Raw genomic sequence first — 24,667 nt, forward strand, 5'->3', positions numbered from 1 at the left:
GGGGTGAATGTACCCAGCGAGGGATAGGCACACGCAGCGGCTGATAGGAGGCCGGGAGCAGGGAGGATAATGCTGACGAGGAGCAGGGAGGATAATGCTGAGGAGGAGCAGGAATAATGGGGCGTGCACACGTGGAAAATGGCTCCGTGTGATTGGAGCTTAGGAATGCCCGGCTGGTGCTTATACACAAGAGGAGTGAGTGTAATGTTATGTACCCAGTGAAGGGTGAGAACACACAGAGACATGGATAGGGGGTAATTCAGACTGGATCGCGGTCTGAATCCCTATGTGGAGTGCGCACCCCGGGAGCCCAGTGAGCTGCGATAACCTCTGATTGACAGGCAGAGGCGGTCGCGGGGTGGGAGGGGGTGTGCTATTGGCGTTAGAATGCCATTGGTGGGGCGCAGCCCAGACAATGCAGGCATGTCCGAACCGTTGCGGGGGCGGGACGTTACACACAGCCGCTGAGACCCAGGACGCAGTGGGTATCCGCCTGTCAGAGGCTGCACTGGCAGGAAGCTACTCTCCAGGTACAAAAGCATTGCCACTGTGCGATGATTTGTACCCCTGCACGGGGCAGTAGGGCCTGACATGCGGGGCGGACTAGCCCTGTGCTAAATTTATCACATCTACATCAGATCTGAATTAGGCCCCAGGGCAATGGAGGAATGCTTGTGCTGGGGAGAAACGGGGAAGGAGGGCCCTGCCTGTGAGAGTTTACGTGCTAAGGGGAAGAGTGGAGGTAACGGTAAATGTCATCTACTTCATGTAAAACAATGGACTGGCGATGTACCAGCTAATCTCACAGATATACAGTGTAAGTCCCTGCACAGTCATGACGCTTTGTTCTAACTACATTTCATATTATCCGAACCTGCAGCGAGCAGCACGACTGTGCCTAGTCTTCCCTCTAACTGCCAGTGGCAAGAAAAGTGCACCACCACCACCCCGGCCACGTACCGGACTACAACTAGGAGAACATGGAGCAGCAGCACAGCAACCACAGGTATTATCTCCATCATCCAAGGTGGGAAACTCCCGCACTACACTCTACTGCAGCGGCTGCCGCACTACCCTCTCCTGCAGCGGCTGCACTACACTCTCCTGCAGCGTCTGCACTACACTCTCCTGCAGCAGCTGCACTATATTCTCCAGCAGCAGCTGCACTACACTCTCCCACAGCGGCTGCACTACACACTCCCGCTGCACTACACTCTACACTCGCCGCACTACACTCTCCTGCAGTGGCTGCACTACACTCTACACTCTCGCCGCTCTACACTCTCGCTGCACTACACTCTCCTGCAGCGGCCACACTACACTCTCCTGCAGCACCCGCACTACACTCTCCTGCAGCGGCTGCACTAGACTCTCTTACAGCGACCGCACTACACTCTCCTGCAGCATCCGCACTACACTCTCCTGCAGCACCCGCACTACACTCTCCTGCAGCGGCTGCACTAGACTCTCTTACAGCGACCGCACTACACTCTCCTGCAGCATCCGCACTACCCTCTCCTGCAGCATCCGCACTACACTCTCCTGCAGCGGCCGCACTGCACTCTCCTGCAGCGGCCGCACTACACTCTCCTGCAGCGGCCGCACTACACTCTCCTGCAGCGACTGCAGCATAGCCAACCAACAGGACTTCCACTTGGGGGTTCAGAAGTACACACCACTGAGCATGTGCAGAATCTAGGTGGCCTGGATGGTGGCCTGAGGGGTGAATTTGGTGGTCATGCTGCCCCTAGGCACAACATTATCGGTCACCCCCTATCATGTCACTGCCCCCTTCATGGTGGGGCCTCCTGACTGCCGCAGCACCTATATCACCCCCCTGCACCACCACAATTTACTGACCATTTCCACCTCCTCTCTCACCAGTTATAAAAAATAATAGTTATAATGACAATAAGAAGAAATCATCTGCATCATCCGGCCATTGGCCGAGCAGGGTTCTCATGCACCTGAGCATTCGGTGCCGCCCTCCCAGCAAGTGTCACCCCTAGGTATATTCCTCATGTGCCTAGTGGGAAATGCATTGCTGAGCGGCTTCACACTTACATGTCAGGTATCATCAGTGTCTGACTGGGACATGTAGGGCCCACCGGGGGAATGCAGTGGTAGGGGCCTATGTTCGGGGTGTGGCCAGTCTGCAGAGGGGGTGTGGCCTGCCATCTCATTGGTTTGACTAACCATTAGAGAGTGCAACGTCTGGGTACCTTAATAAATATATACAGTAAATTCAGCTGCTGCATGTAGGATAATGTACCAGATTAGTATCACATTAAAAACAGCAATGCACTGTAGAAAATACACCATAGGCCCTCATTCCGAGTTGTTAGCTCGTTATTTTTTTCTCGCAACAGAGCGATTAGTCGCTAATGCGCATGCGCAATGTTCGCAGTGCGTCTGCGCCAAGTAAATTTGCTAAGAAGTTTGGTATTTTACTCACGGCATTACAAGGATTTTTCTTCGTTCTGGTGATCGGAGTGTGATTGACAGGAAGTGGGTGTTTCTGGGCGGAAACTGGCCGTTTTATGGGTGTGTGTGAAAAAACGCACCGTTTCTGGGAAAAACGCGGGAGTGGCTGGAGAAACGGAGGAGTGTCTGGGCAAACGCTGGGTGTGTTTGTGACGTCAAACCAGGAACGACAAGCACTGAACTGATCGCAGTGTAGGAGTAAGTCTCGAGCTACTCAAAACTGCAAAGAAGTGTCTATTCGCAATTTTGAGAATCTTTCGTTTGCAATTTTGCTAAGCTAAGATTCACTCCCAGTAGGCGGCGGCCTAGCGTGTGCAATGCTGCTAAAACTCGGAATGAGGGCCATAGTCCAGTATAAGGTAACATATGTATAATGTATAATTCAAGTGCACAGTCTGGAACCTGATCCTTAGAGCAGGAGGTGGGCCCCCAGGCAGTAGGGCCCACCGGTGGTTTCTTCTGTACCCCTGTGGGCCAGTCCAAGCCTGGGTATCGGCCACAACCAAATCCTCATTCTTTCATAGGAACACAGCCACATAGCACCCATTCTCTGCTCCTGCCACTGGCTGCCTGGAAGATTGGCTACTGTACTGACTTTCCCAGCCCTACATGACCGGGGCCCAGAAGCAGCTCCGGATTCCATACTGCCGCACTCCATTACTGTCATCTGTAGATGAAGGACTTTCCCTACATGACCGGGGCCCAGAAGCAGCTCCGGATTCCATACTGCCGCACTCCATTACTGTGATCTGTAGATGAAGGACTTACCCAGCCCTACATGACCGGGGCCCAGAAGCAGCTCCGGATTCCATACTGCCGCACTCCATTACTGTCATCTGTAGATGAAGGACTTTCTCTACATGACCGGGGCCCAGAAGCAGCTCCGGATTCCATACTGCCGCGCTCCATTACTGTCATCTGTAGATGAAGTACTTTCCCTACATGACCGGGTACCAGAAGCAGCTCCGGATTCCATACTGCCGCACTCCATTACTGTGATCTGTAGATGAAGGACTTTCCCTACATGACCGGGGCCCAGAAGCAGCTCCGGATTCCATACTGCCGCACTCCATTACTGTGATCTGTAGATGAAGGACTTTCCCTACATGACCGGGGCCCAGAAGCAGCTCCGGATTCCATACTGCCGCACTCCATTACTGTGATCTGTAGATGAAGGACTTTCCCTACATGACCGGGGCCCAGAAGCAGCTCCGGATTCCATACTGCCGCACTCCATTACTGTCATCTGTAGATGAAGGACTTTCCCTACATGACCGGGGCCGGGGTACCAGAAGCAGCTCCGGATTCCATACTGCCGCACTCCATTACTGTCATCTGTAGATGAAGGACTTTCCCTACATGACCGGGGCCGGGGTACCAGAAGCAGCTCCGGATTCCATACTGCCGCACTCCATTACTGTGATCTGTAGATGAAGGACTTTCCCTACATGACCGGGGTACCAGAAGCAGCTCCGGATTCCATACTGCCGCACTCCATTACTGTCATCTGTAGATGAAGGACTTTCCCTACATGACCGGGGTACCAGAAGCAGCTCCGGATTCCATACTGCCGCACTCCATTACTGTCATCTGTAGATGAAGGACTTTCCCTACATGACCGGGGCCCAGAAGCAGCTCCGGATTCCATACTGCCGCACTCCATTACTGTCATCTGTAGATGAAGGACTTTCCCTACATGACCGGGGCCGGGGTACCAGAAGCAGCTCCGGATTCCATACTGCCGCACTCCATTACTGTCATCTGTAGATGAAGGACTTTCCCTACATGACCGGGGCCGGGGTACCAGAAGCAGCTCCGGATTCCATACTGCCGCACTCCATTACTGTGATCTGTAGATGAAGGACTTTCCCTACATGACCGGGGCCCAGAAGCAGCTCCGGATTCCATACTGCCGCACTCCATTACTGTGATCTGTAGATGAAGGACTTTCCCTACATGACCGGGTACCAGAAGCAGCTCCGGATTCCATACTGCCGCACTCCATTACTGTCATCTGTAGATGAAGGACTTTCCCTACATGACCGGGGTACCAGAAGCAGCTCCGGATTCCATACTGCCGCACTCCATTACTGTCATCTGTAGATGAAGGACTTTGGACCTTGGGCCTAATTCAGAGCTGATAGCTAGGCTGCGGGCGATCAGCTCTAAACTGTGTATGCGTATACACCGCAATGTGCAGGTGCGTCGCACGGGTACAAAGCGGATCCCCGTTCAGCGATGGGTTTGTGAAAAGGATCCATTCGTACGGGCGTTCGCAAGGAGATTGACAGGAAGAGGGCGTTTGTGGGTGTCAGCTGACCGTTTTCTGGGAGTGGTTGGAAAAACGCAGGCGTGTCCAAGCATCTGCAGGGCGGGTGTGTGACGTCAATTCCAGTCATGGACAGGCTGAAGTGATCGCAGCGGCTGAGTAAGTCCTGGGCTGCGCAGAGACTGCTCGTACAGCTCTACTACACATGCGTTCTTACACAGCAACAATACACTCGCCCTGTAGGCGGCGACCATCCTATCGCAGGGCTGCAAAAACCACTGCCCAGCGATCAGCTCTGAGTTAGGCCCCTTATTCAGAGATGAATGCAGATCGGTGCACACACACAGCCACATCTGCGTTCATCTCCTCCCATGGCGCAGGCAAGGTCACTCAGCATGTGTGAGGCCATCTCCCAATGCGTCCGCAGTTAGATTGCAGATGCATAGGAACTAGGGTTGACCCCTGGCACCGCAGCCTGTCTGCACTGTACAACTTCTCAGCCCGCTCCCATTCAGAATTTCCTTCCCCCCCAACACCGCCTCCCCCCTCCCCCCCCACGACAGCCGCACTATCAATCACACTATGGCCACATACGCCTTGAATGTGGCTGCAGTGTGTAAGGTCACACGCACACAACGCCGGTGCACAGACCTCCTGAGTGCAAATGCGCGGCTGTGTCCAGGTCTGAATAACGCCCCATTAGCAGAACATAGAATCTCCCAGAATTCATCCGGGGGTGGAGCTTTAGGCACGTGGCTCTGACTCTATGGAACTCGCTTCCCTGCACACACTCTAGTATCCTTCAACAACGCTCAGTACTCATCTGTTACTCAATGTCCCTCAATGTCCCTGTAGCCGCCAACCCCGGAGGGTTATCCCTAGCCGCCATCCCCAGAGGGTTACCCTAGCCGCCATCCCCAGAGGGTTATCCCTAGCCGCCATCCCCGGAGGGTCAGCCCTAGCCGCCATCCCCGGAGGGTCAGCCCTAGCCGCCATCCCCGGAGGGTCAGCCCTAGCCGCCATCCCCGGAGGGTCATCCCTAGCCGCCATCCCCGGAGGGTCATCCCTAGCCGCCATCCCCAGAGGGTTACCCTAGCCGCCATCCCCGGAGGGTTATCCCTAGCCGCCATCCCCGGAGGGTTATCCCTAGCCACCATCCCCAGAGGGTCAGCCCTAGCCGCTATATGTATAGGTCACTTTTCCCCGATACTACAGTACCAGATATTCCCAGAGGGTTTCCCTTTCTGGTACTGATCGGGCCCAACACTGCTTGGCTTCCAAGATTAAATGAGATTGGGCTGTCCAGCGTGGTATGACTGTAGAAATTTGTGGGAGAAGTTTAGTTTTGTGCTCTGCCTTACCCTCAGATGATCAGGTGAACAAGCTCCCTGAGTGAAATGCGCATCACTTCCGGTCCATATAATGAATTTATATACTTACCCTATTGTATGATAAGAGAGCCCCAGAGAGACTAACAGTCTTTTTGCATCTCTGCAAAACCCCACAAAATGCCTCTGTCACATGACTGCGGCATCCCGACCGCTGGGATACTATATCAAGGCTGATTACACAAAGATATCACACTGGAATTGCACAGACATCCCACAGGGATTACATAGATTACACAGAGATGTCGCATGGGGATTACACAGAGATGTCACATGGGGATTACACAGAGATGTCACATGGGGGTCACACAGAGATGTCACACTGGGATTACACAGAGATGTCACATGGGGATTACACAGAGATGTCACATGGGGATTACACAGAGATGTCACAAAGGGATTACACAGAGATATCACACTGGGATTACACAGAGATGTCACATGGGGGTCACACAGAGATGTCACATGGGGGTCACACAGAGATGTCACACTGGGATTACACAGAGATGTCACATGGGGATTACACAGAGATGTCACAAAGGGATTACACAGAGATATCACACTGGGATTACACAGAGATGTCACACTGGGATTACACAGAGATGTCACAAAGGGATTACAGAAATGAAACACTGGGATTACAGAGATGTCATACTGGATTACACACAGATGTCACATGGGCATAACACAGAGATGTCACACTGGGATTACAAAGAGATGTCGCACTGGGATTACACAGAGATGTCACACGGGGATCACACAGAGATGTCACACTGGGATTTCACAGATATATCACACTGGGATTACACAGAGATGTCACACTGGGATGACACAGAGATGTCACACTGGGATGACACAGAGATGTCACACTGGGATTACACAGAGATGTCACACTTGAATTACACATAGATGTCACAAAGGGATTACATGGATGTCACACTGGATTACACAGATATGTCACACTGGGATTACAGAGATGTCACATGGGGATCACACAGAGATGTCACATGGGGATCACACAGAGATGTCACATTGGGGTCACAGAGATGTCACATGGGGATCACACAGAGATGTCACATGGGGGTCACATAGAGATGTCACAAGGTGGTTACACTGGAGAGCAGCAATGTCACCTCATTCCAGACATATTATGTGTGTTCTCTAATACAGATTCTCTGTTACAGGTCATATTGGCTCCATCACAACACAGGGAGCTACAAACAGCAGCGTCGGAGCAGTGTCAGGTATATTACTATATCCACCAATGTGATTACAGAGATGTCACACTGGGATTACATAGAGATGTCACATGGGGGTCACACAGATATGTCACACTGGATTACACAGAGCTGTCACACTGGGATTACACAGAGATGTCACACTGGATTACACAGAGATGTCACACTGGGATCACACAGATATGTCACACTGGATTACACAGAGCTGTCACACTGGGATTACACAGAGATGTCACATGGGGATCACACAGAGATGTCACACTGGAACTACACAGAGATATCACACTGGTATTACACAGAGATATCACACTGGTATTACACAGAGATATCACACTGGTATTACACAGAGATGTCACATGGGGATCACACAGAGATGTCACACTGGAACTACACAGAGATATCACACTGGTATTACACAGAGATATCACACTGGTATTACACAGAGATATCACACTGGTATTACACAGAGATATCACACTGGTATTACACAGAGATATCACACTGGGGATTATACAGATATATCACACTGGTATTACACAGATATATCACACTGGTATTACACAGAGATATCACGCTGGTATTACACAGAGATGTCACACTGGAACTACACAGAGATATCACACTGGTATTACACAGAGATGTCACACGGGGATCACACAGAGATGTCACACTGGGATTACACAGAGATGTCACACTGGATTACACAGAGATGTCACACTGGGATCACACAGAGATGTCACACTGGTATTACACAGAGATGTCACACGGGGTTCACACAGAGATGTCACACTGGGATTTCACAGATATATCACACTGGGATTACACAGAGATGTCACACTGGGATGACACAGAGATGTCACACTGGGATTACACAGAGATGTCACACTTGAATTACACATAGATGTCACAAAGGGATTACAGGGATGTCACACTGGATTACACAGATATGTCACACTGGGATTACAGAGATGTCACATGGGGATCACACAGAGATGTCACATGGGGATCACACAGAGATGTCACATTGGGGTCACACAGAGATGTCACATGGGGATCACACAGAGATGTCACATGGGGGTCACATAGAGATGTCACAAGGTGGTTACACTGGAGAGCAGCAATGTCACCTCATTCCAGACATATTATGTGTGTTCTCTAATACAGATTCTCTGTTACAGGTCATATTGGCTCCATCACAACACAGGGAGCTACAAACAGCAGCGTCGGAGCAGTGTCAGGTATATTACTATATCCACCAATGTGATTACAGAGATGTCACACTGGGATTACACAGAGATGTCACACTGGGATTACATAGAGATGTCACACTGGGATTACATAGAGATGTCACACTGGGATGACACAGAGATGTCACACTGGTATTACACAGATATGTCACATGGGGGTCACACACAGATTTCACACTGGATTACACAGAGCTGTCACACTGGGATTACACAGAGATGTCACATGGGGATCACACAGAGATGTCACACTGGAACTACACAGAGATATCACACTGGTATTACACAGAGATATCACACTGGTATTACACAGAGATATCACACTGGTATTACACAGAGATATCACACTGGTATTACACAGAGATATCACACTGGGATTACACAGAGATATCACACTGGTATTACACAGATATATCACACTGGGATTACACAGAGATATCACACTGGGATTACACAGAGATATCACACTGGAACTACACAGAGATATCACACTGGGATTACATAGAGATGTCACACTGGGACTATACAGAGATGTCACACTGGTATTACACAGAGATGTCACACTGGGACTATACAGAGATGTCACACTGGTATTACACAGATATGTCACACTGGGATTACACAGAGATGTCACACTGGTATTACACAGATATATCACACTGGTATTACACAGAGATGTCACACTGGGATTACACAGAGATGTCACTCTGGTATTACACAGATATATCACACTGGGATTATACAGAGATGTCACTCTGGGATTATACAGATATATCACTCTGGTATTACACAGATATATCACACTGGGATTACACAGATATATCACACTGGGATTATACAGAGATGTCACACTGAGATTACAAAAGTGACACAATGGGGATTACATGAAGATGTCACATAAATGGATTTATGGAGATGTCACATGGGGATCACACAGAGATGTCACATGGGGGTCACATAGAGATGTCACAAGGTGGTTACACTGGAGAGCAGCAATGTCACCTCCTTCCAGACATATTATGTGTGTTCTCTAATACAGATTCTCTGTTACAGGTCATATTGGCTCCATCACAACACAGGGAGCTACAAACAGCAGCGTCGGAGCAGTGTCAGGTATATTACTATATCCACCAATGTGATTACAGAGATGTCACACTGGGATTACACAGAGATGTCACACTGGGATTACATAGAGATGTCACACTAGGATTACACAGAGATGTCACACTGGGATTACACAGAGATATCATACTGGATTACATAGATGTCACGTGGGCATAACACAGATATGTCACACTGGGATTACAAAGAGATGTCGCACTGGGATTACACAGAGATGTCACACGGGGATCACACAGAGATGTCACACTGGGATCACACAGAGATGTCACACTGGGATTTCACAGATATATCACTCTGGGATTAAACAGAGATGTCACCCTGGAATTATACAGAGATGTCACACTGGGATTACACAGAGATGTCACACTGGGATTGCACAGATATGTCACACTTGAATTACACAGAGATGTCACAAAGGGATTACAGGGATGTCACACTGTATTACACAGATATGTCACACTGGGATTACAGAGATGTCACACTGGGATCACACAGAGATGTCACACCGGTATTACAGAGCTGTCACACTGGGATTACAGAGATGTCACACTGGGATTACACAGAGATGTCACAAAGGGATTACAGGGATGTCACACTGGATTACACAGATATGTCACACTGGGATTACACAGAGATGTCACACTGGTATTACAGAGATGTCACACTGGGATTACAGAGATGTCACACTGGGATTACAGAGATATCACACTGGGATTACACAGAGATGTCACACTGGTATTACAGAGATGTCACACTGGGATTACAGAGATGTCACACTGGATTACACAGATGTCACATGGGGATAACACAGAAATGTCACACTGGGATAACCAAAGAGATGTCGCACTGGGATTACACAGAGATGTCACACTGGGATTACACAGAGATGTCACACTGGGATCACACAGAGATGTCACAAGGGGATCACACAGATGTCACACAGGGATCACACAGAGATGTCACACTGGGATGACACAGAGATGTCACACTGGGATGACACAGAGATGTCACACTAGGATTAAACAGAGACGTCACACTGGGATTACACATATGTCACAAGGGGATCACACAGAGATGTCACATGGGGATCACACAGAGATGTCACATGGGGATCACACAGAGATGTCACATGGGGATCACACAGAGATGTCACATGGGGATCACACAGAGATGTCACATGGGGATCACACAGAGATGTCACATGGGGATCACACAGAGATGTCACATGGGGATCACACAGAGATGTCACATAGAGATGTCACATGGGGGTCACACAGAGATGTGACATGGTAGTTACACTGGAGAGCAGCAATGTCACCTCCTTCCAGACATATTATGTGTGTTCTCTAATACAGATTCTCTGTTACAGGTCATATTGGCTCCATCACAACACAGGGAGCTACAAACAGCAGCGTCGGAGTATTGTCAGGTATATTACTATATCCACCAATGTGATTACAGAGATGTCACACTGGGATTACATAGAGATGTCACACTGGGATCACACAGATATGTCACACTGGGATTACACAGAGATGTCACACTGGGATTACATAGAGATGTCACACTGGATTACACAGAGATGTCACACTGGATTACACACAGCTGTCACACTGGGATTACACAGAGATGTCACACTGGAACTACACAGATGTCACACTGGGATGACACAGAGATGTCACACTGGTATTACAGAGATGTCACACTGGGATGACACAGAGATGTCACACTGGGATGACACAGAGATGTCACACTGGGATTACAGAGATGTCACACTGGGATTACAGAGATGTCACACTGGGATTACAGAGATGTCACACTGGGATGACACAGAGATGTCACACTGGGATGACACAGAGATGTCACACTGGGATTACACAGAGATGTCACACGAGGTATTACACAGATATATTACCCTGGGATTACACAGAGATGTCACACTAGGATTACACAGAGATGTCACACTGGAACTACACAAAGATGTCACACTAGTATTACAAAGAGATGTCACACTGGTATTACACAGAGATGTCACACTGGGATTACACAGAGATGTCACACTGGGATGACACAGAGATGTCACACTGGGATGACACAGAGATGTCACATGGGGATTACACAGAGATGTCACACTGGGGTTATACAGATATATCACCCTGGGATTACACAGATATGTCACACTGGAACTACACAGAGATGTCACACTAGGATTACAAAGAGATGTCACACTGGGATTATACAGAGATATCACACTGGGATTACACAGAGATATCACACTGGGATTACACAGATATGTCACACTGGTATTACACAGAGATATCACACTGGGATTACACAGATATGTCACACTGGGATTATACAGAGATGTCACACTGGTATTACACAGAGATATCACACTGGGATTACATAGAGATGTCACACTGGGATTACACAGAGATGTCACACTGGAACTACACAGAGATGTCACAGTGGTATTACACAGAGATGTCACACTGGATTTCACAGAGATGTCACACTGGGATTACACAGGGATGTCACACTATGATTACACAGATGTCACATGGGGATCACACAGATGTCACATGGGGATTACACAGAGATGTCACACTGGGATGACAGAGATATCACACGGGGATCACACAGAGATGTCACACTGGGAATACAGAGATGTCACACTGGTATTACACAGAGATGTCACACTGGTATTACACAGATGTCACATGGGGATCACACAGAGATGTCACAAGGGGATCACACAGAGATGTCACATGGGGATCACACAGAGATGTCACAAGGGGATCACACAGAGATGTCACATGGGGATCACACAGAGATGTCACATGGGGATCACACAGAGATGTCACATGGGGATCACACAGAGATGTCACATGGGGATCACACAGAGATGTCACATGGGGATCACACAGAGATGTCACATGGGGATCACACAGAGATGTCACATGGGGATCACACAGATATATCACACTGGGATTACACAGAGATATCACACTGGGATTACACAGAGATGTCACACTGGGATTACACAGAGATGTCACAATGGGATTCCACAGATGTCACACTGGGATTACACAGATATTTCACTCTGGTATTACACAGATATATCACACTGGGATTACACAGAGATATCACACTGGGATTATACAGATATATCACTCTGGGATTACACAGATATATCACACTGGGATTACACAAAGATGTCACACTGGGATTATACAGAGATGTCACACTGGGATTACACAGAGATATCACACTGGGATTACAAAAGTGACACAATGGGGATTACATGAAGATGTCACATAAATGGATTTATGGAGATGTCACATGGGGATCACACAGAGATGTCACATGGGGTCACATAGAGATGTCACAAGGTGGTTACACTGGAGAGCAGCAATGTCACCTCCTTCCAGACATATTATGTGTGTTCTCTAATACAGATTCTCTGTTACAGGTCATATTGGCTCCATCACAACACAGGGAGCTACAAACAGCAGCATCGGAGTATTGTCAGGTATATTACTATATCCACCAATGTGATGACAATACTAAATTCTTTTGTCGTATGAACAACCCTTAATGAAGTCTAAGAACACTGTACGCTGTTTACTTAAGAAATACCGTAAGGGTACGCTAGTTGCGTAACGATCGCTCAGCCGTAGGCGAGACGCTCGAGCGTCACGTTCGCTCACGGCCCAGTGATCACTGGACAGCACGTTATTGGTTATGTCTAGAGTAATGATTCGCTATGGCGTAGCGTACGCTCGAGACCACGAGGAGATCACCAGCGGCGCAGACGCTCACAACGCTATACCTTTATGTATAAACCTTTTATCAATGAAATACACAGAATACCTTAATGTGAATACAGGGTGTATGTGCAACCTTGTGTAACCTAACTAACTACAAAGCTGCTTGAGCGTCACCGACGCTCAAGTGAACACTTTAAAACTATAGAAAATACACAGATACTGGTTTAGGGTCCAAAGCCTATTAACTGTATTATATCTAATATACTTGTAAAAAGAATAACAGTACAAATGATACACTACAATATAACAGAGACTTCCTAACCAAAATACAATACTATCTAATACAATACAATACTAGTCTAGGGGAGATGTGAGAGAAAAGAGAAAGGAGAGAGAGAGAGAAATGGAAAGAGATGAGAGAAATTGGCTCACAGTAAGACAATGATTACGGAGAGAAAACTTACGCACAAGGGGAAACGATCGCATGCGCCTGGACATCCAGCACCCGATTTTCAGCAATGAGAACCGTTGAAGAGTGAGAGCTGGATGTGGTCGGCCTGCCTATTTATGCCCCACACACAATGCAATCCAATGGTCCCTACAATCTTGTCGTCCATTGGACACAGGAATTCGGCTTCGCATCATAACAAAAGGTCATAGGTTGATTCATACAGGTGGGCTGTGACGATTTCCAACAGCTCAGGTGGGTGGGAAACTGGGTTTCCCGCCGCATACCTGAGTATGAGTAAATAATAGAAATGGACATAAACTTCTTATGTCCATAACTATCCGCACGAGCGATTAATACGCTCCAAACCAACACCGGAATATTGTTAATTAAATACTCTTCCGATGGGTACCAAACACTGCTATATGATTCCTGTTAGACCCTTCGTACAATACAAAGAGGGATTCCTCCGTTCAGGGACGTTCTATATTAACCAAACTTTCAGGAACCATTAAAGGGATCATGATCTATAAACTACATTAATTATGAAAATGTGTAACGAATGAGTCGCACGCTACGACTACATAAACTCTACCGTAAATACGCATACCGTGCGCCCGCGGGTGCACGCTATTGCGGGTATGCGCCTTCACGGGAGAGCGTACGCATGCGCAGCGCGGACCAGCGTGAGGTGCAAATATGGCAGCATGTATAGAGATATTTTTCTGACTTTGACAGTCCACCCTTTGGCAGTCAATAATAACTGCCACCTTCTAAAACATTTTAAAAGGAGAAAAATATATGTCAGGGGTTAATTCATTTCCATGGTTGGGTAGGGGAGGAGAGAGGAGTAGGTGTGAAGAGGGTATGACCTAGTGAGATAGCAGAAGCATGTGTGTATGAGTCCATGTTTGGGGGGGTCATGTATCATCGTGCCGTACGTGTTGTAAATCAAGCTTCGAGGTATTGCGAAGTATACATTTGAATTCCTTCTTATCCCGTGGTACAGGTCTGTGGATGGGCTGTCAAACTTTACCGAGCTCTTTTCGGATTTTTGAACAAAATGGGGAGCACATTTTAGTTGATGATACATGAATGGGGGAATATGTGATTGCTGATATCTGTGCCTGTATTCCCTATACTATGTGTGTTATTACCTGAGGGTTGTAGAGATGAAGATGAAGAACACTTATGGAAAATGCAATGATATTCTATGTCAGGTAAATGTACATCTGTCGTCGAAGTTTTGTTCGGTATCAGTTGAAAGTCGTCTTCTTTGCGCTGTTTTGCTCCTTAGGCATGAGCAACAAGCTTTGTCAGTGCCATCAGATTTACAAAGAATGTTGGGCTAGCGTGAGTTTAAAAATACTAGGGAAACTGGGGATCCATGGCAAAGTTCATCAAGTGTCCATTTCTCAAGTGGTCAAAACTCTTTCTTTGGTCCATCCGTTGTCTGTATAGCGTCTCGTCAACTTCCTCGTCCAAGGGGGTCTTGTTATCTTGGAGAAAAGCAGAAAAACAGGTGAAAGAAACGGACCGTATAATCGCATTTTCATCACATCCTGGTTTCTATCATTGGGTCATAAATCAAATCCAGGTTAATTACGGTTTCCTCACTCCTCAAGCTCATCACTTTTGTACTTTGTTTGCACCTCATTAAAGCCTGCCCGCATCTAAATATCAATCCAATGGATATAACAACACCCAAGATACATAGTAGAAACTTTCCAACATCCATTATGACTCCTTGAGCCCAGTCTCCTAAACCGGAGAACCAATTTCGCGGGTTCAACCATGACACCCAACCAGTCAGCTCATTACCTACAGCAGCAAGGGTGAGATTGTGTTTTCGGCGAAATTCCCACTTCAATTGGAGAATGTCGTCCATCTTTTGGTCTATGACCTCTACCGGATCCTCGGTGCTATTTGTGATATACGTGCAACACTTTATGCCGTACTGTGTTGCCAATGTAACACAATATCCGCCTGTTACTGCTGTAAGATAATTAAGAACCATTCTATGCTGTACCAGTTCTGTTTTGTAAGCTTGGAGTTCTCTTCCAGTGTATCTAAACGTGTCATCATACATTTCAGTGATATTATCTAACAAATTGGCGAGTGCGGAAATGTATCTATAATTCATCACTCCTCGAGCGGTGCGAGTGAAATCTAACGCTACCAGAACCTGAATCCCGGTGGATTCATGGATAAGATCAGAGGCCGGGTGCTCTAACCTGTCTGACAGTTGTCTTTTAACGAGGTGCTCGTAATGAGTGTGAGTATAAGGAGCTTGGGCACCACGGTGTATGTCCTTCATTTTGTCATGTGTTACAGTCATCACTTCAGGCAATACTTTTCCAATATAACACAATCCTTCAGAGTTTGGGGCAAGCCACTTGTACGCCTTTCTCCCGCATATGAAATATGCATCATCGGGGAGAACATATGGGACGGAGAAGGACATTACCATGTTACACACCTTCCAGGTGAACTCTCCTGACCCTAATTCTTCCATCTGTTTAATGCACGTATCAGTTTGTACGATATGTGCACAGTATCCTGGTGATACCTCTCCAACTCTAGTAATCCTATTTCCTAAGGTATATCGATACCGGAAAGATTTTCCTCTACTGGCTATGTGGCGTACAAGCTCTGTATCTGTAGGCATTCTATCTGCTCTGTGTGAAAAGGTCATGGTAAGGTTGCTCCATGACACTTCCCAATTTCCCGGCTTACGGGGATTGGAGATATTAAAACATAAGAGGGACCTATCCACATGGTATTGGTGGAGCTTCAAACTAGGAGGGCTGGAGATGTTAAACCTCCGGTCCACCGGTCTCCCACCACTTAGCTCAAGTACCTCCCCTAACGTTAAAGGAAATGGTACTAGCCCTGATTTGCTATGACCCTGAGGTACTTGAGAGCATACCCAACAATCTGTTTGGTTTAGTACGTTACCCACTAAGGAGTGATAGTCACTCAATGGATGCCGGTACATATGGATATTAAAACTGGATTGGCATTTCTTTATGCATCCATCTTCAATCAAATTGTCACAAAGCCTACAGATACAGTTTTCTTCAGCTAACAATCCATCACAATTTCTTCTATCGGATCGTTTTCTGATACTCGCCTTTGCTTGTTGGTTTGGTTGATCTTGGAAAACTACGCCTCCATCATCATAATCGGAACCCATTCCAGAACCTCTCTCGACCTCTATGGTACTCTCGCCGGAACAGACTGCTCTGGTCAACATCATGGTTAACATCAACATCCGGATCACAGTCTCTTGGGGCAAGTCCATCTTTGAGGAGAAAATAGAGAAGAATGAGAAGGGGGAAAAAGAAATTTTAAGGAAGAGGGGATGGGAAGTGGAGAAAAACAATAAAAGGGAGAGGGGAGTCGACAACTGCTTTCGGTCTTCAAGGCTCAGGTGTCGCCTCAGTCCTCCTGGAACAGACACTCCAGTGATACAACCTCTACCGTCTGTTCCTTATCACGGGACTTCTCTGGATCAGCAACCTTCTTGCAGTGGGATGAATGGACCCAAGTCTCTCTCTCAGCAACTTTCAATGCTGTGGTGCTAGTCAATAAGACCTGGTATGGTCCTTCCCATCTATCAATAAGACAACCTGAGCGTAGAAAATTTCGTATCATTACATAATCCCCAGGTTCAATGTCATGACAATTACTACCTGGTAAATCAGGAATCACCAACTTCAGATTATCATTTTGATTCCTCAACTGCTTACTCATGTTAATCAAGTATTTTACAGTTACTTCATTGTTACATTTCAAATCATCCTGAGGGTTAATCATGACATGCGGTTGTCGACCAAACAAGATTTCAAAAGGGGACAGATTAAGAGGGGACCTGGGAGTGGTTCTGATGCTATACAAAACAATGGGTAAAGCTTCTGGCCACGTCAATCCTGTCTCTGCCATTACTTTACTCAATTTATTTTTAATAGTGCTGTTCACTCTTTCGACCTTCGCACTCGCCTGTGGACGGTACGGAGTGTGCAGCTTGCTATCAATTCCCATCAACTTACACATTCCTTGAAAGACATCACCGGTAAAATGGGTAGCCCTATCACTTTCAATGATTCTAGGGATACCATATCTACATACAAATTCCTGCACAATTTTCTTAGCTGTAAACATAGCGGTATTTGTGGCTGCTGGAAAAGCTTCGACCCAATTCGAGAAAACATCTATACAGACAAGTACATATTTCAAATTTCGACATGGGGGTAATTGAATGAAGTCAATTTGTATTACCTGAAAAGGGCCGCCGGCAGGTGGGATATGGGATGGTTCTGTAGGTATTGCCTTTCCAATATTCTTTCTCAGACAGGTAAGGCATGACATTGCTCTTTTACTCGCATGAGAGGAGAATCCTGGGGCGCACCAGTATGCTCTTACCAATTTGCACATCCCCTCCTTGCCTAGATGAGTCAGCCCGTGAGCTGCTTCAGCCAGACATGGAAGATATGCTCTGGGGGCCACTGGTTTACCATGTCCATCCGTCCAGAGCCCTGAGGACTCCTGGCCATATCCCTTTGCCTTCCAGACTGCTCTTTCCTGTGTGGAACACAAATTCTGCATCTCACACAACTTTTGTGTGTTGATGGTATTAAATACCATCAGTTGTGTGGTGTCTGTCTGTATGGGGGTAACAGCTGCAAGCTTTGCGGCTTCGTCTGCTCGGCTGTTACCAAGGGATACTGGGTCTTGACTATATGTATGTGCTTTACATTTGATAACAGCCACTCTGTCGGGTTCCTGTATCGCTGTTAGAAGCCTTTTTATATAAGCTGCATGCGCTATCGGTGTACCAGCTGCCGTCATGAAATTTCTGAGGCGCCATAGGGCTCCGAAATCATGTACTACCCCGAAGGCGTATCTAGAATCGGTGTAGATATTGGCTGACTTACCCTTAGCCAATTCACATGCTCTGGTTAGGGCGACCAGTTCAGCAACCTGGGCTGAGTGAGGTGGACCTAGCGGTTCCGCTTCTATGGTGTCTTGGTCATCTACGACTGCGTATCCAGTACACAAGTCTCCCGAGTCTGACTGTCTATGACAACTACCGTCAGTGTAGAACGTGAGTTCTGCATCTTCCAGTGGATTGTCACTGATGTCAGGCCTTGCGGTAAAATTTTGGGTCAAATATTCCATACAATCATGTGTATCTTCCTTTGTATTAAATCCTCCTTCCCCATCACTCTCACCTTCCACCCTTTGTGTCTGACCAGGCACACCTGGGAGAAATGTTGCAGGATTTAATGCGCTGCATCTCCTTATGGTGATGTTTACTGGGGCCATTAATGCCAATTCCCATCTTGTAAACCTTGCTGATGAGACGTGTCTGGTTTGGGCAGAATTCAATAAGGCAGATACCGCATGTGGTGTATGGATTGTGAGGTTGTGGCCTAGCACGACATCTTCGCTTTTTGTCACTAGCAATGCTATCGCCGCAACGCTACGCAAGCATGTGGGGAGGGATCGCGCTACTGTGTCTAGCTGAGCGCTGTAATATGCAACTGGCCTGCTGGCGTCACCGTGTTTTTGGGTTAGTACACCTGCTGCGCAACCAGCACTTTCTGTTCCGTATAGTTCAAAGGGTTTCCCATAGTCTGGCATACCTAGTGCTGGCGCCTGCGTTAGGCACTGTTTGAGTCTCTCAAATGCTGTTTCGGATTCGTCAGTATGCGAAATCCTATCAGGTTTGTTTGAGGAGACCATTTCCTGCAGAGGTAACGCCAATATGGAAAACCCTGGGATCCAATTACGGCAATACCCACACATTCCTAAAAACGTCCTGATCTGTTGCTGGGTTTGTGGCAGTGTCATGTCTCTAATGGCTTGGATTCTATCAGCGGTCAGGTGTCTCAGTCCTTGTGTTAGACAGTGTCCCAAATATTTTACCTTAGTTTGGCATAATTGCAACTTGTCTTTGGAAACCTTGTGACCTGTGTCTGAAAGATGAAACAGGAGCTGTTTCGTATCCTTCAGGGATGCTTCCAATGAATCAGAACACAGTAGTAAATCATCCACATACTGTATCAATACTGATCCACTCTCTGTTTGGAAAGACTGTAAACAATCATGCAAAGCCTGAGAAAATATACTTGGACTATCTATGAAACCTTGGGGTAACCGAGTCCACGTGTATTGGACTCCTCTGTATGTGAATGCAAACAAATATTGGCTGTCAGGATGCAGAGGTACCGAAAAGAAAGCGGAGCAGAGGTCAATAACAGTGAAAAATTTGGCAGTGGGAGGAATTTGCATTAGGATGACAGCTGGATTTGGCACTACGGGGAACTGACTCTCAACTATTTTGTTAATCCCCCTTAGATCCTGCACTAGCCTGTAACCCCTCCCCCCACTCTTTTTAACAGGGAAGATGGGACTATTGGCTGTGCTGGACGTTCTCACCAGAATGCCCTGTTGTAGCAAGCGCTCTATTACTGGGTAAACTCCTAACTCCACCTCTGGCTTCAGAGGATACTGTGGGATTTTTGGAGCTATCCTACCATCTTTTACTTGTACAACTACTGGAGCTACGTTTGCCATTAATCCAGTGTCCTGTCCATCTTTTGTCCAAAGTGACTCTGGTATCTGAGATGTCATCTCTTCTACTTGGGATGGACTCCTATTTGTCATAATGGAATGTGACATTAATTTTGATGGGGAGTCTAACATGTCTCGTACCTCCTGAGCGTGATTCTCAGGAATGTCCAAGAATACACCTTCAGGAGTACAATAAATGACGCAACCCATTTTACATAGTAAGTCTCTACCCAGGAGATTAGTTGGTGCAGATGCAGCCAGCAAAAAGGAATGCTTGGTATGTAAAGGCCCTATTGTAATCTCGGCTGGTTTGCTAACAGGGTAGTGCTGGACTACTCCTGTTACTCCCATGGCTGGAATTGTCCTACCAGTGGTTCTCATGCCCACTGTCGAATTTATCACTGACTTGGCCGCCCCTGTGTCTACAAGAAAGTTTAAAGTTTTACCAGCTACATTGATTGCGATCTCTGGTTCACTTCCAAGACTGGCAATCAATTTTACTGGCTGCAGATTACAGGTATGGCCACACCCCTATTGGGTATGGTGGCCTCCCTGTATCCCGCTGGCAGCGACTACTTGTGAGGGGGTTAACTGGGAACTACCAGAGGCATGCCAATCTCTGTTCGGGGGGTATCTTTTTGTTTCCCCTGTATGTGGCTCATAACTCCGCCTCTGTGGATCCTGATCCCAATGTTTTGTGTTGTGTCATTGTCTAGGGGGTTGGTATGATTTTGGTACATTTCTTACTCTACATTCTCGTGCATAGTGTCCCGGTCTGTTACAGGAATAACAAGTTATTACAGTTGACTTACTTACAGGATTCGATGGTACATACGCAGGCTGCTTTGTGGTCAGCGCCTGTATACTTACTGACATTAACTTATCACTTTGCGACTCTCTGTGCCTGGTGATGTTTCTGTCGTGATCAATAGCAGCCTCTCTCAAGGTGGACACTGACAGACCTCGCCAACATGGTTGCGTAGTCTGTACCCTAGCCTTTAATGTTTCCTTTAAACCATCCATCAGTACAGATACTGCTACTTCTTGATGGTTTGGGTTGGTCCTAATGTCTTCTATACCAGTGTATTTTGCCATTTCTAATAGTGCCCGGTGAAAATATTCTGTTGCCGTTTCGGACTCCTTTTGCTTAATGGAAAATATTTTATTCCATTTAACAACAGCTGGGAAATACTCTTTTAGCTGCAAATTTATCCTTTTCACATTATCCTTGTCGTATACATCGGTAAGTGGTATATCTTTGTCTAGTCCACAATCAGCCAAGAATTGAACTGAGTCGACATTGGAAGGTAAGCAAGCTCTTAGCACTATCTGCCAATCCTTATTATTGGGCTCTAAAGTGTTTCCTAGATCCCTGATGTATTTTTGGCTTGCCACCAAATCTTTTCTGGGGTCTGGGAATTCAGACACGATAGTCCTCAATTCCATTCTAGTAAACGGGCAATACATGGCAATGTTCCTAATGGGTGTGGCTCCTGATGCATCCGTTTTCCCATTGGGAACTACTATCACCTTAACTGGATTAACTCTAACAACTTCATTCTGTGTAGATTCTACAGCTTGTGGGGAAATTGTTTCAGTGTAATGCATGGTGCCGTACTTACCCGTTGACACGACCTCACCTATCCCTCCGCTAGGGGCCTTCGCTAATCTCGTGGGTGGAGCTGTGCCTACTGTGGTCTCTGCTATAGTGGCTGCGAGAGAGAGAGCTGAAATTGTTGCCGAATCGTCTTCTTGATCACACTCCTGGGGAAGGTTCAAAACAGGGTACAACTTGCACGGGTTAATAATTGCATGAGTTACTTGGTTAACATCATTAACATTTACAGGGTTACTAAGTGTTTGTGTTTTACAACCCAGTGCGTTTCTCTCCGCAATCAACTTCTCTCCTGATATATATGGTGGTGGCGGGGCTGTTGCAATCAATTTTCTGTTAGGACCAGCCCCCGCCGCCAGAGCCAAACCTCTCTGTATCTCACCTTCCTGGTGCCATAACTGTAAATAATCATGATGTTGAATTCGTCTCTTTGTTGATTTTATGAGACATATCCTCCTCCTTAAATTTTGTAACACTTCTGTGCTGAAGCTACCTATTCTTGGGAATTTGTCCCTGTCTTGTACAGTCATTCTCTCCCATTCATCACATAAAACCTCTGTGTGACTTCCGTATTTTTCACACATGATGTACCTTGCCGACCCTACTGGTCGGTTCTCTGAATCAACCCGAACCGAGGTTGATCGCCCCCTACCTGAACAATTGGCCCCCATAATCTGCAGGTGTTGCTTACTACTCCTGTGATCTTTATATCACGGTCTTCAGCGAACCCTTACAGCAAACCAAATTATTCACAATAGGCCGGCGGTGGCGGTTTACCGAGTACCCCACTCACTCGCCCACCTCGACCAATACGACCTGATCACACCGATATGGTGCTGGCGTACTCGATACAGGGCCCCTATGGAACCTTCGGTTTACTGGAACCTATGAGGGTTACCCGCAGGACACTTACTCTTTCCAGTAAAGGTGGGGTTGTTAGATAGTTCCTGAGTGACCAGCGAACTTCCCTTCCAAAAATAAAAAAATTACACAAATCACGTCAGAATGTACAAATAGCGTTTGTGACCACTTTACTCTAATGGTATTAGGTCAGATTACTAACTACTGCACACAATTACGTGCGGTACAATCGTTCAGTACATAAGCACTACTTGTCATGTACTGAAAGATCAATGGAATCGAAAATTTCGGCTGCGAATTCCTTCAGCATGAGCTTGTATGGCCTATATGGGTTCTGCACCAACACCCCAGGCGTTGTGCCTCTTGTACCTTTATAGCGGACCTCTTTGTCTATTTTACCTGTTACCTTATGACCTCCTGGTCTGTTGCCTTATGACCTCCTGGTCTGTTACCTTATGACCTCCTGGTCTGTTACCTTATGGTCCGCTATACTCTAATGCTCAAATATTATTTAACCAGGGATGCCTCCCTAGCCACCGTATATGTCACTTACACGTATGTTCCTCGACGAGTACCCGACTTTCCTTTTGGTTCAACCTCTAAGTTATATAAACTTATGTGATAAAAACACACTCACTCAACACATGTACACTTTGTTTCTATATCTATTTCTGCGCAGAAATTTTCTTCAGCCCAGCTGTGTTACCAATTAGGAGCAGGATCTGTTAAACTAAATTTCAGATTTCCAAAAATAGACTTGCGTTATTTATCGCCTGTTGCGCTATTTACCGCTTTGCGCTAACTACCGCTTTTGCGTTAATTATCGTTTTGCGCTAAAATTCAACTTTTCGTGACTTGAGCTACGTGGGCGTAACCGGACGCTACGTTGCGTAATGTACGCTGCGTGCGTCTGCCTTTGGATTGCGTACGCTAGTCTTTGTTAGAGACACGTGTACGCAAAACAAAGATCCACCGTAACACAATTTCTACTTTTATCAATGTAGATGATCCCTGATCATCTACCGCACACCACACTGGCTGCCTTATCTCCTAGACAAGCCGTGTGTTGGTCTATACTTTAACTATTACCTCTACTATGAAATAACAGCAAATCTCTTTTTGCACTTTCTATCAACTATAAAAATTGGCAAACAGGAATAGTGATATACGAAATTGAAAAAGAAATGTAGATATATATGTATGCGTGCGTGTATACGCAAGACAGAAGAAAAATAAACAGTTTTAAAAGACACAAGCGTTTTGTTCTTACTTCCGGTTCCCGGATTCCTTCAGCACTCTTTATCTAAGTGAAGCAGACGCTTATCCCGTCAGCACTGCGAGACAACCTCCCACCCTTTGCTGGAGGATAATGTCTGCTGATCTACCTAGTGCAGATATGAGAAGGACAGGACGAGTCCCCAATTGACAATACTAAATTCTTTTGTCGTATGAACAACCCTTAATGAAGTCTTTGAACACTGTACGCTGTTTACTTAAGAAATACCGTAAGGGTACGCTAGTTGCGTAACGATCGCTCAGCCGTAGGCGAGACGCTCGAGCGTCACGTTCGCTCACGGCCCAGTGATCACTGGACAGCACGTTATTGGTTATGTCTAGAGTAATGATTCGCTATGGCGTAGCGTACGCTC

The 24,667-nt window shown here is 46.7% G+C and overlaps 1 protein-coding gene and 1 pseudogene across 1 annotated transcript in view; one reads left to right on the forward strand and one right to left on the reverse strand.

Moving 5' to 3' along the window:
* The window catches only part of LOC134985626 (uncharacterized), a 218,509-nt gene that overhangs the window by 139,289 nt on the left and 54,553 nt on the right, over positions 1-24,667 (forward strand). The window contains exons 5-10 of the mRNA XM_063950447.1: positions 881-1,006; positions 7,326-7,385; positions 8,558-8,617; positions 9,677-9,736; positions 11,115-11,174; positions 13,218-13,277. Coding sequence (XP_063806517.1) covers positions 881-1,006; positions 7,326-7,385; positions 8,558-8,617; positions 9,677-9,736; positions 11,115-11,174; positions 13,218-13,277 — 426 coding nt within the window. The remainder of the gene's footprint in view (positions 1-880; positions 1,007-7,325; positions 7,386-8,557; positions 8,618-9,676; positions 9,737-11,114; positions 11,175-13,217; positions 13,278-24,667) is intronic.
* LOC134985628 (5S ribosomal RNA) lies at positions 5,960-6,077 on the reverse strand (annotated as a pseudogene).

This window comes from Pseudophryne corroboree, assembly GCF_028390025.1.
Source record: "Pseudophryne corroboree isolate aPseCor3 chromosome 6 unlocalized genomic scaffold, aPseCor3.hap2 SUPER_6_unloc_5, whole genome shotgun sequence".
NCBI classification, from domain to species: domain Eukaryota; kingdom Metazoa; phylum Chordata; class Amphibia; order Anura; family Myobatrachidae; genus Pseudophryne; species Pseudophryne corroboree.